Source organism: Melanostigma gelatinosum, assembly GCF_949748355.1.
Source record: "Melanostigma gelatinosum genome assembly, chromosome: 20".
Taxonomy (NCBI): Eukaryota; Metazoa; Chordata; class Actinopteri; order Perciformes; family Zoarcidae; genus Melanostigma; species Melanostigma gelatinosum.
This window is the reverse complement of record NC_136653.1, coordinates 17,844,045-17,861,134: the sequence shown is the minus strand read 5'-3', so window position 1 is coordinate 17,861,134 and position 17,090 is coordinate 17,844,045. Positions and strand designations below refer to the sequence as shown.

The 17,090-nt window shown below is 42.7% G+C and overlaps 2 protein-coding genes across 2 annotated transcripts; one reads left to right on the top strand and one right to left on the bottom strand.

Moving 5' to 3' along the window:
* Nucleotides 1-543: 543 nt before the first annotated feature.
* On the top strand, nt 544-7,646 carry pks1 (polyketide synthase 1; the record flags this gene model as incomplete). The annotated part of the gene is made up of 6 exons (XM_079292381.1): nt 544-601; nt 689-842; nt 936-1,096; nt 1,568-1,771; nt 1,870-2,051; nt 2,154-7,646. 6 exons carry the CDS (start codon nt 544-546, stop codon nt 7,644-7,646), a joined length of 6,252 nt encoding a protein of 2,083 aa, XP_079148507.1.
* A 1,363-nt stretch (nt 7,647-9,009) lies between these two features.
* On the bottom strand, nt 9,010-16,834 carry LOC306794347 (phenolphthiocerol synthesis polyketide synthase type I Pks15/1-like; the record flags this gene model as incomplete). Its single annotated transcript, XM_079292380.1, has 6 exons — nt 9,010-14,550; nt 14,806-14,987; nt 15,153-15,359; nt 15,510-15,670; nt 16,096-16,249; nt 16,777-16,834. The coding sequence occupies 6 exons, from the start codon at nt 16,832-16,834 to the stop codon at nt 9,010-9,012; spliced, it is 6,303 nt and encodes a 2,100-aa protein (XP_079148506.1).
* Nucleotides 16,835-17,090: the final 256 nt, after the last annotated feature.

Genomic DNA, 17,090 nt, shown 5'->3' with positions numbered 1-17,090 from the left:
AAGCATACTTTTAAATTAAATCGAAAAGAAAAATGTCTGACTCGTTGTGAATCTCTGTTAACAGCTGATCAATGCATCCTTATGCACCGTAATGATGCTGTGTTTAAGAACTGTGAAGTAAACGTTTTACTATTTCCTTTCAGAGATGATGTGACCAGGTTCCCGTTGAAATGACCACTTAGAGGACTTTGTAATCTGCCAGTGATAAGCAGACTGTAGTATACACTGTTTTCTTTTGTGGAAATAAGAACAAAAACGTAGTCACTACTGCCTTTCAATGATCTGAAGTTACAATGAGTGCATTTAGTTCCAGGTGAAGGCACCTGAGATGCAACAAGGCAGAGCATTGTTGTGTCCTCTTGACCCTTCTCATGGCACAGTCTTTAAAAAGGATGGGAGGCACAGCAGCTCTACTTCTGGCTAAAGACAGCAGCCTGGACTGAACATTAAGCTTCACTATGGACAGGCTTACATTTTTACTTTGGCTTTTAGAATAAAGCAACCAAGACCCCGGAGCAACTTCACTGCTAACTTAAAGGAACAATGGAGGACGCAGACGATGACATAGCTGTTGTCGGGGTTGGATGCAACTTTCCTGGAGGTATGATGCAAGCATTTTGAATTTCTAAATGTTTTTTTCCAGTTGTCTTGAGGTGAATCATAGGTTTTGTGGTTTGTTTTATTATAGGTGAAGGGTTGGACAACTTCTGGAGGGTCTTGTTGGAGGGAAAGAACTGTGTTGTAGATATCCCAAAAGAGAGATTTGACACCACTTTCTGGTATGATGCCGATGACAGCAAGCCCGGAAAGACACAGACAACCAAAGCAGCTCTTATAGAAGGGTAAGCGGTGTCTTTTTTAAGATTGAGTGTTAATCCTTCCGTTGAAAAATGTTTGAATTGTGATGGATTTGCGTCTTTTTTTTTATATTTCAGCTTTAATGAGTTTGATCACAAGTTCTTTGGCATTACTGAAGCAGAGGCTGAATTCATGGACCCTCAGCAGAAACTCCTTCTGCAGTGCACATACAGGGCATTAGAAGACGCGGGAGTGGCTATGGAGAGCATCAGTGGAAGCAGGACTGGAGTTTACATAGGTGACCGCTATCACCGATTATATTTTTAACACTAGAACCGCCAGGGGTCACTGTATACCTAAAAATGTACCCCCGTTAGAATGCACTGATTCTCAAGGTACAAGGTTCAGTTATTTGTTGTTGTTATCTTCCTTTTTTGCTACTCAGAACAACAGTCAACCCAGGACGCAACGCTCAGTCCTGAAATCATTGTATTGTGCAAGTCTAATGCTTGATGTGCATCCATGAATGTTTCTCTTGTCCATCGTGAAGGTTAGCCGATGACTTATAATGCAACGTTTTAACAATAGGGGTGCTAAATAACATACTTTTAGGAAAAGTCACACACTTTTTATTGAAACAAAGTCCAAAAGTTTAAATTGGAAAACACAGGTGGGTAAATTTGACCTGATGGCGGTTCTAATGGTAAAACAAGCACAATTTCAAAATACACAATTTGTGATGTACTCTGCTTTTATAATAATGTTGCAGGTCTGATGAACAGGGATTACGAGATACTTCGAAGCAACAGTCCTACAACGATAACCCACTACAATGGCACTGGGACGGCCATGAGTGTGGCAGCCAATAGACTATCCTTCACCTTCAACCTCACTGGCCCTTCTCTTGCTGTTGACAGTGCCTGTTCGTCATCTTTGGTGGCTCTACATTTAGCCTGCCAGGCTATAAAGCAAGGTATTTAGTTCCCTTTTCCCCTACAAATGTCATGCCCGAGGGCAAGATAATCCTCGTTTAAATGTTCCATATTTAATTGTACTTTCTTTTTCGACTAGGAGACTGTGAGATGGCTCTATGTGGAGGTGTCAGTTGTATAATCGAGCCCAGAGTGTTTGTTGCTCTCAGCAAGGCCAAGATGATCTCACCTGAAGGGACCAGCAAACCTTTCTCCAGCAGAGCAGATGGCTATGGTAGAGGAGAGGGCTGCGGGGTCGTTCTCCTGAAGCCGCTGAAAAATGTAAGCGAGCATTGTGTATATTTCTTTACAGTCATTACATGCCATTATTAAACTGCAAACAATACTGGGTTGCATGCTAATAGTGTGACTTTCTATACAAAGGCGATGAAAGACTGCAACAAAATATGGGGTATCGTCAGCAAAACAGCGGTCAACCAAGATGGACACTCAGTCACTCCAATCACCAAACCCTCCATGACTCAACAACAGGAGCTTCTGCAAAGACTCTACTCAGAGTCTGACCTTGCAGATGTCCAGTACATAGAGGCACATGGGACTGGAACACCAGTTGGAGATCCGATAGAGGCAGGAAGCATTTCAAACGCCATCGCTAAATCCAGACCTCCTGGTTCAGAGACATTGCGTGTCGGCTCTGTGAAGGGCAACATTGGACACACAGAATCTGCTGCAGGTATGGCCGGACTCATTAAGGTACTCTTAATGATGAAGCATGAGACCATTGTGCCCTCTGTTTTCTACTCAGAAGACAATGCCAGTGTAGATGTAAAAGCTTTGAGTATAAGTATTCCGGTTAAAGCTGAAAGATGGGAGACCAAGGGGTCAACAGGAAGGAGAGCTGGAATCAATAGCTTTGGGTTTGGAGGCACGAATGCACATGTGATTATAAGAGAGTACAGAAAGACCACTGAACCCACTCAGATCCCAAAAAGCTGTCCAAAAGTCTTTGTAATATCTGCAGCCTGTGAGAAATCGTTTATCCTGTCCATCACTGACACCCACCAGAGGCTTTGCCGCAATCAATCAGTTGATTTACAGGCACTGTCATACACGTCAGCATGTGGAAGGAGTCATTCTAGACACAAATATAGGAAGGCCTTCCCAACATCTTCCCTCTCAGATTTAGAACAACGGCTAACATCTGCATTGAAAACAAATGTTGACTCAATAAGGTCTGACATCCAGGTGGTCTTTGTGTTTTGTGGAAATGGGGTTGCTTACAGGGGTATGTGCAAGCAGCTCCTGAGAGATGTTCCTATCTTTAGAGACAAGGTCAGAGCAGTTGAGGATCTCTTTCAGAGTCATAAAAGCATCAGCATCAGCCAGTGGCTTGCTGGTGAATACGATAATGATGCTTTCAGCAAGCCAGATGTCGTCCAGCCTCTTCTTTTTGCGATTCAGGTAGGCATTGCCACTCTCCTGAAACACTGGGGTGTCACACCGGATGCCGTGCTTGGGCACTCCGTTGGTGAGGTTGCTGCCGCTCACTGTTCTGGACTGTTGTCTCTCGAGGACGCCGTGAAAGTGGTGTACCACCGCAGTACTCTCCAGAGTAACGTCACAGGGGGGAAAATGCTTGTTGTTGGTAATGTAGCTGTTGAAAAGGTATTAAAATTCCTTCCAGAGTTTTCTGGGAAAATTAGTGTTGCAGCGTTCAACAGCCCCCAGTCCTGCACTCTGTCGGGGGATGCAGCCGCTATAGACATCCTTCATCAGAGGCTGAAGATGTTTACGGAAGAAAATCTCTTCCTCCATGAGTTGGATGTGCCAGCAGCATACCATAGCCATATGATGGATCCTATACTTGATGACATTGAGACAAGTATTGAGCACTTGGATGCCAACAACAAAGAGTGCAAACTCTTTTCAACGGTGACTGGAGACAGTTGTTCAGATGGTGACTTTAGAACAGGCAACTACTGGGCAAGGAACATTCGAGAGCCTGTCTTATTTGAGCAAACACTGCGTGCAGCCACCAAAGACAAGCAATCAAGGGCAAACGTGGTCTTTGTGGAGATTGGACCTCGTAGGGCTCTCCAAAGAAACATACATGAAACTTTGGGGGAAAACACCATAGTTCTTTCCTCTGTCCAGCCAGAGAAAGATTACGACACAATCTTGTCTACCGTGGGAAAACTGTTTGAACTGGGCATCAGTGTGGACTGGCATCAGCTCTACAGGGGTTGTGAGACGTTGCCCACAGTTCTTCCAGTCTATCAGTTTGTCAACACGAAGAAAGAATTGAATTTTGAAGCTTTGAGAAAAGGTGGTGACTCATTTGCCTTTCCCACCCATAAGCTCATATCCCAAACAAAGCAGGACAACAAAGAGTACATGTGCAACCTCTCATTAGAGACTGTCCCGTATCTTTGGGAGCATAAAAACAATGGTGTTTCCATTGTGCCAGGCGCGTTCTATGTTGAGCTAGCTTATGCCTCAGTGATGGCAAGTTTAAGGCCCAGGAAACCGGTTTCTCAGCTCCAGCTCAGTGTAAGATTTGAGAGTCTGTTTACACTTAGCTCAAACTGCCATCAGTTGAAAGTGACACTGGAGCATACAGAGAATGGAGGTTCATTTAAAATACAGTCTTCTGTCGCAACACATACCTCCGGCACATACAGGTGTGCAGATGGCCAACCGCTGTTAGAAGAACCAACTATGTGTCTTGACATGATCTCCCAAAGGTGCAAATTGGTTATGAAGAGAAAAGAGATTTATTCAATTCTTTCTCTCGCAGGATTTGAATATGGAGCTGTCTTCAAACAGCTTAATGATGTGCATTTTGGAGATGAATTCAAGGAAGCTGTGACAGCAATTCAGGTGCCTGGTGAACTTCTACCACACCTTCATGAGTATTTCATTCACCCTGTGTTATTGGACTATTTCTTGCAAATGACTGCGGTGGTAGCTATTGGACGACTAACAGCAAAGCAGGGATTCCCCTCAGCTATCGGTACTGTAGCCATATCAGGACCACTACAAGAAGAAATGGTCATGTACTTACGAGCCACTCAAGAGACTCCAGACTTCTTGGATGTATGTGGTAGCTTTTCCACCCCACAGGGTCATGTACTGGTGGAACTTAAGGGGGTGAGGATCTCATTTTTGGGCAATTGCTCAAGTGCTCTTCAGTCACGGTTCTTCCACAATGAAATAACTGCAATTCCTGACACAAGAGACTTGCAAAATTGCAAGATAAAAGCAATCGTTTTTGAAGACAAACTTGGCGTAGCTAAAGGGCTGAAGCCATACATACACCCAGAGTCAGCACTTGTGGAGAGCAGAGAGCATTGGATGGCAGACCAAGTTCAAAATGTAGTGTTCGATACACTTACCACCAACGATGATATCGGAAATGTTCTCTTCATCTGGGGTGTAGAGGACCTCAGTCACTTGTCATCTGAGAAGATGCTTGAGTGCTTGGTGAATTGCTGCGAGCTGTTTCGCCAGATTGTTTTAGCCTTGAAAGAGAGCAAACGCTCTTGCACTGTCCGCGTCATTACCTATAGATCGACAGAAAAGAGTGTGGACCATGTCAGTCCTGGTTTTGTGCTGTCTGGTATGACAAGGGCTTGTGCAGCAGAGATGGTGGGTCTCTCTTTTCAACTGATTGACCTTGCTTCTGTGACCAGTGAAGACATTGAAACGCTTGTTTGTGTGATAAACACCTGCAAAGAACAAGAGGTTGTGATCAGCAAAGGCCAAGCATTGACAACAAGAATAGCACGGACGCCCATGAGTGACGGGGCTGTATGTGAAGGTGACATGCACTCAGTAAATGTGAGCGACTTTGTTCTACAGACAACTGATCCATACAGAATGGCTCACTTGTCTGCCATCCCCTACGACACAAATGGAAATCCAATCCAAGAGAAGTCAGTTGAGATTCAGATGACCAATGTATGCGTACATTCATCTGATTACTTTCCCGTCACCACATCGCATTTGAATTTTGGAAAGACGATGTATTGGAACAAGCACACGTCACAGAATCACAAGCTTCTCGCTTTAGATTTTAGCGGCATTGTCACAGCTGTTGGGAAAGATGTTCACAGCCTAAGCGTGGGAGATCATATTGCTTCATGTTATCCAGTTGCTGCCACTGCAAAGATTATGATTCCTGAAGCTGTGTGCTACAGCACAAAGAGACTCCCGTTTCTGAAAGAGACCCCGTGTGTGTCTTACTTCATACTCGCATGGGAGATCCTGCAGAAAATGCTGTTTACGGTAAAACAACAACACAGGAAGCTGACCATCATCTCCTCCAACTCAGCCTCTGCTCTGATAAAAGTTTTGGCCCTGACGGCAAACAGGTCCGGCTGGAATGTTTCCTCTCTGTCACATTTCGGAGGAGAATCTCTGCATTTTGGTCAGAGCCATGCATTCGTTTTTCTGCCCCCGTTCGATCACTCTTGGCAAGAGATGCATGACAGCGGAAGTCATGACAGACACATTATTTTTGTATATAGCAATCACATGTCATCCTCCTTCTCCGCAAACATGTTTGCACTACATAGTGAACACATCCACGTTCATAAACTTGATGTGGCTGATGTTCTCCAGCGAGCCAGGCTGCAAGTGCAAAACAGGGATATCTCTAATTGGCTATTGTCATTAGGCTTTGATACAGTATCTCTACCTTTGAAAAGAGAGACTTTTCAATTGTCTAGCATAAAAGAGCCTCAGAACGATGCAGATGCTGAGTCTTACTTCACAACAAAGACGGTGCAGCAAGTTGTTCTGGATCATGGAGAGCCTGATTGTCAAATGTCAGATATCCCTTTGCTTACAGGTTCTGGACAACTCTTTAAACAAAGTTGTGTTTATATTGTCACTGGAGGTCTCTCAGGTTTGGGATTTGAGACAGTGAAGTTCATTGCCTATAATGGGGGAGGTTGTATTGCAACACTGTCCAGAAGTACTCTGACTGATGAAATACAGTTTGAAATGGAACTCCTCCAGAGAAGATATGGGGTGACAATCATGAATGTCAAATGTGACGTTTCTGTGTCGATGCAGGTCGTGGACGCGATCTCAAATATCGAACAAAGATTCTCATTGTGTCCAATCAAAGGAGTGTTTCACAGTGCTGCAGTATTACATGATGCGTTGATCGAAAACCTTGATGAGGCCCTCTTCAGAAAGGTGCTGCAGCCTAAAGTGAGTGGGGCTCTAAACCTTCACTATGCAACACTTCACAACAAACTGGATTTCTTTGTCTGCTACTCCTCCATCTCCTCATTCATTGGCAATGCCTCACAATGTAACTACGCAGCAGCCAATTCTTTCCTCGACACATTCTGTCATTACAGGAGAAACCTTGGACTTGCTGGACAGTCCATCAACTGGGGTCCTTTGAACCTCGGCCTCTTGTTGAACAAAGACCATTTCCAAAAGTTCCTGGAGGCAAAAGGAATGATGACAATGGACGTGTGTGACATCCAAGAGGCACTTGAAAAGTGTCTTCTGATGAACAGACCGCAACAAGTCATATGCAAGTTCAACTTCAAAAATCTTCACATTCACGTTCTGTCACAAAATGCGTCTCTCAGACAGCGTCTGTCAGCGCTGGTGGAAATGGAGCTAAAGGATGAACTAAGTAATGAACCCAGGGTTCAGCATTTGTCTTCCGCACATGAAAGTGTGAGAACTATTGTCAGTGACATCAGCAACGTTGCAGTTGATGAGCTGGATGATGACTTGGCTCTGTGTGCACTGGGTATTGACTCGATGTTGGCCATGACACTGCAGAATAAGATTTTCCAAGAGACAGGCGTAAATGTACCTTTGGTTAAAATATTGGGCCCCAACTGCACACTGGCCACTTTGGCGGCTATTGTAAAGAATAATGGATAGTTTCAATGGACCGCATCAAATAATACTCTGAGACTGCACTCACTGCTGTGGTCTTGTTCTCAGTCAGATTGGTTGAAATTATTTGGAGTTTGTACAAATCTATCACAATATTTTATAGTTAGTAAGTATGTTATAGTTGGGTTTCTGACATCTTGGCTGGGTCACAATTGTTGAATATAACTCAGTACTGACTTATATTGTAATGTTTATATCTTGATGTTGCTGACAAGTTTTCTGTGGTAGAGCTGTACAACAAATGAATCAAAATTGAATAAAATGATTGGAATAAAACAAAAAAATTGGTGTTATTTATTTATAACATATTTAACATTTGTGATCACTGAAGTACAGCTGACTTTCTCAAAATAGGCCTTCGTGATTAAATTTGGAGCCGTACCTTGACAGTTTAATTAAATTCCAATTAAGTAATCTGCATGAAATATTTATCAATGAATAAAGCAACCTTATCAAGTGCATGAATAAATTGGCAGCTTGTTTTATTGTGTCATGAAGAGGCAACAAATAAAAACAATAAAATGAATTAGTATCACATTTTTCATAAAAAATGTTCTTTCATGTCAACACCAAATATATATAGTGTCAAAACTTTCCTTTTATTTGCATGTTTGTCCTTGTGGTGGCAATGTCCTTGTCTGCACATGTGTTAAATTAGTGGTTCAATCAGCAAAAGACTCAGTAATCACACATGCCCCCAATTGAACATTTCTGCGACATGCCAAAATACTATCACATGTTTTGCTCCATCAACATCATAAAAATGATAATCAGAATCAATGAGCTAGCAGTGATAACAACTGGCCATATGAGAGATGAGTGAATGTAAAATCGGCAGATAAAAGTAAGTTGACGTTGGAACAAACCCTGTGACGGATTAGAAAAATTACAGACGAGCTTTAAAGATTGATGAAAATTAAGAGAATAATAAGAATGTACATTACATTACCATTGATACTTAAATTCACACTTCTTCACATCAATCATTCACTATTAAATCGTTACTTATCAACAATAATTATCTATTTAATTGTAATGCTGACAGTTTCATATTTACAAAATGAATATATCACTAAACAGAATCAGTAAAACTGATACAAAACATCAATTTAAAAAAAGTGAGTAAAATAACGGTAGTGTTATAACAATGTAATAATATTTGAAACTATAACACCAAAATTAACAAAGACAATAACCACATCCAAAAATGTACAAAACAACACAACAAAATAGGCAAAATATAGTATGACCATGTGGCATTAACACAAGAATGCTGTTGTATTGCATTGGCTATCATAAGCCTTCTATTGTCTAAGCCTTAAGCCTTATCTGCTTCTTTATTTAATTTTTACAATCTGGTAGAAACTACGCCTTTAACAGGAGGAGACTCTTGGTTATCACTTTCACCGTCACCTTTTTCACTCAGTATAGCTACTATCGTTGATAGCGTGGCATTGGGATCCAACAGTTTTACCAGAGGCACATTCACACCTCTCTCCTGAAAGATAAGATTCTGCAGAGTCATGGCCTGCATAGAGTCAATGCCTAAAGATGAAAGAGGTGATTCATCTTTCAGCTCACTTTCATCCATGCCGATGGTCTCGCAGAGCAGAGAGACGACATAATCTTTAGGTGAGACGGATTCAGATTGTGTAGTTTGAGAGTCTTTCTCTTTGGATTTTTTGAAAGCCTCATCTACCAATGCGGTGAGACGCAAGGTCAAGGCTGCATTTTGAGATAGGATGTTGTACCTGATGTTTCTGAAGTGAAACCTGCAAACAGCCTGTTGGGGTCGATTGAGCACAAGGCATTGCTCCAGACTTTTATGAATCTCAGCCACATCCAACACCATCATCCCCTTTGCCTCCAGAAACCGCTGGAAATGTTCCTTGTTCAAGAGGAGGCCAAGGTTTAGAGCTCCCCAGTTGATAGACTGTCCAGGCAGCCCGAGTTTGCGTCGGTACTGACAGAACAGGTCGAGGAATGTGTTGGCTGCTGCATAGTTTGTCTGTGATGCATTTCCCAGAAAAGCTGAGATTGAAGAGTAACACACAAAGTAATCCAATTGACAGTGCTTTGTTGCATGGTGCAAATTCAGTGCACCGTTTACTTTGGGTTTGAGAACTTTCTCGTAAAGAGATCTGTTAAGGGTCTCAATCAGGCCATCATGTAGGACAACTGCACTGTGAAACACTCCTCTGATTGGACAACCGGGGAATTTCTGGCCGATGACGCTGATAACCTCGTGCACACTCTCGGACACGGATATGTCACACTCCATGGCAGTGATGTGATTTCCACACTGTGTCTCCACATTGTGTATCTCTTGCTGCACATCTACTGTGGGTTTGCTCCTGGAGAGTACGACAATGTACTCACCCCCTCTTTGCGAGATGAACTTGACAGTCTCAAAGCCCAGACCAGAAAGACCACCTGCCACTATGTACACTGCTCTCTTTCGGAAAAGCTGTTTTTTTGTTGGCAACAATGGAATGTCAGATAGCGTACGGCTGACGTCTTTTTCCAGAGCTACAACAGCCAGCTTCTTCGAGTTGAAGTATGACTGTGGTGTCTCTGAATTAAGGCTCTCAATGCTTTCAGATTTCACATTCTGAAAGGTAAAGCTTTCAAGAGAAAATTTCCTGCTCAAGTTCAAGGATTTCAGCCATTGATAAATGTGTGGCCTCTGTGCACTCAAGGATCCTTTTTGCAAAATGACCGGCATCTGAATTGTCTGCACGTGAACACTTTCTTTTACACTTTGGAACACATCCTGAGCAAGCGAACACTGCATCTGAGATTCACAGACGAAGACAACATGTTGGACACCTGGGAAGTTAGAAATGTTTGCAATCAGAGATTCATCAAATGGAGGCAGGACGACAAACACATCCATTTGACTGACATCTACAAAAGAGCCATTGCACTGTGTGCCAACAATCACATTCCAACCGGACTTGTACGAAGTGAGTGCCAAGACTTTCACAAGAGCAGAATCAGGCACAGATGATATGATTCCTAGATTGTGTTTGGCTCTGGGCAACGCTCTATGCAGGATCTCCCATGCTAACACAAAGTAGGAAACACAGGGTGTTTTTTGAAGGAATGGGAACCGCTTGGTGCTGTAGCACACATCCTCTGGAACTCTTACCTTGCTAGTTGCCACCACAGGGTAACAAGAAGCAATGTGGTCTCCCACTTTCAATTTCCTGACATCTTTCCCAACTGCTGTAATAGTACCACTGAAATCAAGAGCCAGTAGCTTGTGTTTCTGAGATGAGTGTTTGTTCCAGTACAGTGTCTGTCCAAATTTGAGATGTGAAGCACTGACAGGGAAGTAATCAGAGGAATGAACACATATCTTAGTGGGCCGAATTTCAACTGATGTACCCCTGATTGGCTGGTCCTCCCCCTCAAAGACAATGGCACTCAGTTGAGTCATCTTATGTGCTTCTGCTGTCTGAAGGATGCAGGGCTCAGACATCATAGAGGTAAAACTGCCCTCTGAACTGTCAATGATCTCAGGTGGAGTACGGACAATGGAAGGTTTCTGAATCAGCCCATCTTTTACCACCAACTCCGGATACTTGCTGCAAGGATGCGATCTTAGGACCTCAGCCAGAGCTGCAATGTCCTCAGCAGAGATCGTGCTTATATCGATCAGCTGAAATGAAAGATCTGGTATCTCTGCAGCAAATGATCTCATCATGCCAGCAAGAGCAAAACCCGGACTAATGTGGTCTACTGTGATGTCAGAGGAACAGTAGGTGACTGCTCTGATGGAGTTTGGGAAGAAAATCCGCTTTAGCTCAAGGACTATTTGGCGGAATGTCTCACAGCAGCTCGCACAATTCTGCATGACAACCTCAGCTGCCAATGAGGTGAGGTCTTCTTTGCCCCACAGAAACAAGACCTCATCAAAGTTTTTCTCAATATCCGTGATATTAAGAGTTTCCAAAAGAGAAGGAAACCCATGGCTCAAGATATCTTTTGCATGTGTGAAGGGAACATATCGAGACCTCGAGTCCAAAAATGGCTGCAGGCCTTTAGAGATCCCTAAACGGTCACAGAAGACCAAGGCCTTAGGAGGAGGAACAGATGTGATGCCTTCAGGGATAACTGTAAAGGCATTGTGGTAGAAATACTCCTCAACCACATGAGAGCGACTGCCAAGGTATTTGATGATCACATGCTTCAGTTCAACCAGCACTCTCCCTTCTTTATCCGCAAAGCAGCCACAAATCTCAAAGTGATCTAAGCCAACGTCAATTGCTCTCAGATAGACAATCATCTCCTCTTGCAAGGGTTCAAACACTGTCAAACTTCCTATTTTGGCAGGAAATCCTGGTCTACCAGCAAAAATGTGCTCCACTGTAACTGGGAGAAGCTGCATGAGAAAATCCAGCACAACGGGATGAATGCAGTAGTCATGTAACTGAGACTGCAGTTCTTTTGGAACTGTGACTTTTGCAAAAGCCTCCTTAAGATCTTCTCCATAGTGCACGTTCCCCTTATTCTGGAAGACATCTCCATACTGAAAGCCTCCTTGAGAGAGATACCCATAGAACTCCTTACAGCTCACTACAGATTTGCATCTTTTGTAGATGGAGCTTAGTGAAATGCGCTGCTCCTCAATCAGCCTCTCTTTCTTTGAAACCACTGTGCCCGATGCATACATTGCAGATGGTGAGAGTACCATGAACCTAGTTTCCATCTCTGTTTGTTCTAGTTGCACCTTCATTTCTGGTGAATTCTGGGCTAAAAGAAATGGACTGTGAAAACTGACACTGACCTGCAGTGAGCTGAGTGGTACTTTTGGTTTGGCACTGGCCATGAATGCGGCTAAACCCAACTCAGCATAGAAGGCACCAGGGATGATGGGTATGGAGTTGTGCTTGTGCTCTTTCAGGTAGAAAGAAGAGTCAGACAGCAGATCACAGCTGAAGACGTTGCTTTCACTTCCTGTCTGACACAGCACAGGATGATTACTTACTGTGTTTTTCTGTGCTGTTCCAATGATAACATCTCTGTCTGAGCAGTCAAACTGGTATTTAGGAATAGGCAGTGGCACTGTCTCGTATCCCTTGTAGAAGGTGTTCCAATTTAAGTGGACACCCAGTTCAAACAGCTTCGACATAACAGACTTTATCGTGTCATGATCTTTCTCTGGCTGCACAGAGGCAAGAACTGCTGTGTCATCACCCAGAGATTCCATGATGTTTCTCTGTAGCGCCCTTCTTGGCCCTATCTCCACAAACACTGTATTCTTCTTTCCTTTGGTTGCTGAAATCACTGCTTGCTCAAAGGCTACTGGCTCACGAATGTTTCTAGTCCAGTATTTCCCAGTGCAGAAATCTCCCTGCTGGACTTCCTTGCCTGTCACTGTTGAGAACAACTCTGTGTCCAGATCATTCACCTGTAAGGAGCCAATTGTCTCCTCAATTTCTGGCAGAATGGCGTCCATCAAGTGGCTGTGGTAAGCAGCTGTGACATCCAGTATACGAAGGAACAGATTCGGACTGTTGGCTGAGGTGCTTAGCTCGTTATAAAGGCTCTCAATTGCATCTGCATCCCCTGAGAGGGTGCAGGACTGTGAGCTGTTGAACGCAGCAAGGCAAATTCTACCAGAGTAACGAGGGAGAAGAGCAGTTACCTCTGACACAGCCATGTTGCTGATCACAAGCATCTTCCCCCCAGGGACTTTGCTCTGGAGAATGCTGCGGAAATAGATGACTTTTACCGCATCACCAAGAGACAGGAGGCCAGAACAGTGAGCGGCTGCAACCTCGCCAACAGAGTGTCCAAGTATTGCATCGGGCTTGACTCCCCAGTGTCTGAGTAGGGTGGTAATGCCAACTTGGATAGCAAAGAGGAGTGGTTGAACAACATGTGGCTTGTTTAAGTCACTACGCTCAAACTCACTCTCGAGTGTGTCCAAGATGTCCAGGGTACTCCGTATTTTGAAAAGTTTTGCAATCTCTTTGATCTTACGTCTGAATATAGGCTCGTGTTTGAGTAGTTGTTTGCACATGCCATGGTAAGTGACGCCATTTCCGCAAAAGACAAACACTAACCTCGGATCTGAGTAGGACGGGCGAATATTTTTGCCCACAGTGGCACTTAACTTCTCTTTAAGATCGACTGCAGATGAAACAACGATGGCCTTTCTGTATTTATGCTTTAGATGGCTCCTCCTACAAGCTGATGTGTACAACAGAGAATCTAGATCAACTATGCTATCTGCTTCTAGCTGTTTAATGGTGTCTTCCGTCATTAGAGTCAGAGACTTTTGTGAATTTGCCGACATGACAAAATACTTCTCCCGTTTCCCACTCTTCTTTTGCTCAATGCGTGACTGTTTGTACTGTTTGACAATGGCGTGTGCATTTGTACCCCCAAAGCCAAAGTTGTTCACTCCTGCAATTCTTGCACTGGAGGATTCCCACTTCTCTGCTTCTTTAGGAACTTTAATGTTCAGGGCTTTGGCATCTACACTGGCAGAATCCTCAGAGTAGAAAACTGAGGGAACGATGATCTCATGCTTCATCATTAAGAGTACCTTAATGAGTCCGGCCACTCCAGCAGCAGATTCTGTGTGTCCAATGTTGCTCTTCACAGAGCCGATACGTAGTGTCTCTGAACCAGGTGGTCGGGCTTTAGCGATGGCGTTTGAAATGCTTCCTGCCTCTGTTGGATCTCCAACTGGAGTTCCAGTCCCATGTGCCTCTATGTACCGGACATCTGCAATGTCAGACTCTGAGTAGATTCTGCGCAGGAGTTCCTCTTGTTGTGTCATGGAGGGTTTGGTGATTGGAGTGACTGAGTGTCCATCTTGGTTGACCGCTGTTTTGCTGATGATACCCCAGATATTGTCACGGTCTTGTATAGCCTGTAAAGCAACAACAAGACTGAAATGGCTATGGATGTATAAAAACATGGGAACTGAATAAAATGCTATTTAGTTGGTGGAGAAACACAGGGCTAACAGGAACTAGTAAGTTGCTGATTAATATAACATTATGGGTACTGTTCCGACTGTTTAATCTTTAACAGAAACACATTTCTTAGTTACGGGAAATGAGAATCAGTTATTTATTGATCCGAAAATAAAAAATTGTTGCACTTTTACTCTGCATATTCTGACCTTTTTCAGCGGCTTGAGGAGAATGACCCCGCAGCCCTCTCCTCTTCCATAACCATCTGCTCTATTGGAGAAAGGTTTGCTGGTTCCTTCAGGTGAGATCATCTTGGCCTTGCTGAGAGCTACAAACACTCTTGGCTCTATGATACAGTTGACTCCACCACAAACAGCCATCTCACAATCACCTGATGAGATAAAAACACATTTCATGGTCTCACATTACAAATATCTGAATGCACTTTTTTTTACGTGCATCCTTGTAATTAAAACCACAATGCTGTGGCATGGTTTGACATTTGAGTTATCTAACATGCACAGTCATTGACTTCAGTGAGACACATTGCACAGACCTTGTTTAATGGATTGACAGGCAAGATGAAGAGCCACGAGAGACGACGAGCAGGCGCAGTCTATGGACAGCGACGGCCCAGTGAAGTTGAAGATGTAGGAGACTCTGTTTGCTGCAATACTCATGGCAAGCCCTGTGCCGGTCCAGTGGTTGATCACACTTGGGTGCACGTGTGCAGCATTTGTCTCATAATCTCTGTTCATTAGCCCTATAATAAAATCAACATGAATACTGGTAAGAAAAGTGCATGTATGGATATTATTAAGAGAGTTAGATAATTCAAAGAACAGTAGTTGAATCTGATGGAAATATTACACAAAACTATAAAAAAATAAAGCAGGTCAATGGCAACATGTACCAAAATACACTCCTGTCCTGGTGCCGCTGGCCTTCTCCATAGGAATCCCAGCATTCTCCAACGCCCTGTAGACACACTGAAGGAGCTGTTTCTGTTGAGGGTCCATTTGCTCCACTTCACTGTCACTGATGCCAAAGAACTTGTGGTCAAATTCATTGAACCTGAAAATATTCAAAAAAGGTTAAATCAAATTGACCTATTTAGTGGTCATGCGTTAGTTTTCGAGACCATATATTGAAGAGAAGATGGACTCACACTGAGCTCTGATCTTATTGTTTAACCAACGTTTCGACCACGCTTTCTTTCTCAAGACAAGTTCAATAAAGTGTCAGTTTAAAGAGTGAAATTTAAAGTATAAAGATACAAAGAAATGGACACACTTGTTTTCATTTACTCATCATAAAAAAGAGTTCAGGGCCCAAGCTAAATAATCAAACAATATAGAGACATGAGATTTGGTACAAACATTAAAATATAATTTTCCCCATATGGAAAAAGTGTATAAGACTATCTGTCCACACTTATTTACAAAACACATAAGTAGGCCGTTCTAAATACGGTAGGTCATAAAGTAAAGTTTAAATACCCGTCAAGGAGAGCAGCCTTGGCTGTGCGGGATTTACCCGGTTTGTTGTCATCAGGGTCATACCAGCTGGCTAAGTCAAACCTCTCTTTGGGAATTGGCACAGAACAGTTTCTTCCATCCACCAGAACTTTCCAGAAATTCTCAAGCCCTTCTCCTATTTGGAAAAAAAACACACACATATATATACATATACATATATATATATACATATACATATATATATATATATATATATATATATATATATATATATATATATATACGGTATATATATATATGCCCATTGTCTGTATTACGTATCTTATATTTTCATGACTTCCCTGGTTATGCAAACTCAAACTCAAAGGTAGAAACTGTTACATGTAATGAAAAACAGACTTAAATTGAATAAAATAAAATAACACTTCGTTTAGTTTTACCAGGGATTCATTTGACCAGCCCCGGCGGTTGTTAAAAGGTTATATGTGTCAAGTGAAAACATTTTTATCTGTTGATTTCAGAGCTGATCTAATAATGTGGAAATGATCTTGTTTGTCTTTAACTTTTCTATGACCACTACAGGTATCTTAATATACGTTGTGGGAGAAGAATTCATCTTTAAATGGCAAATATGCAGATAAAATATGAAGAAACAAAAGAAAACAAGCCAAAACTAAACTATCCCAAATTCAAATGGCTTACCCCCTGGAAAATTGCATCCGATGCCCACCACAGCAATACTGTCTTCAGCTTCCTCCATTCTGACTGAACATCACTGAGAATGAAAATCAAAAATCTTTCCTGAGGTCAACGTCTCTTTTTCTACCAGGCAACATCACATCCAGTAATAAATGTGTTCAGCATTCTTTAAAACTGTGTAATTAGTCCGGCTGTGTCGTGCACCGGTGCATCCTTACATCCATTTCGTTTGCCTTTTTCCCTCAGTGATGGTATCACCGCTGCCTGATTCTTATAGCCAGCTTCTTTTCTTTATTAAACATTAATGATTGATTGTG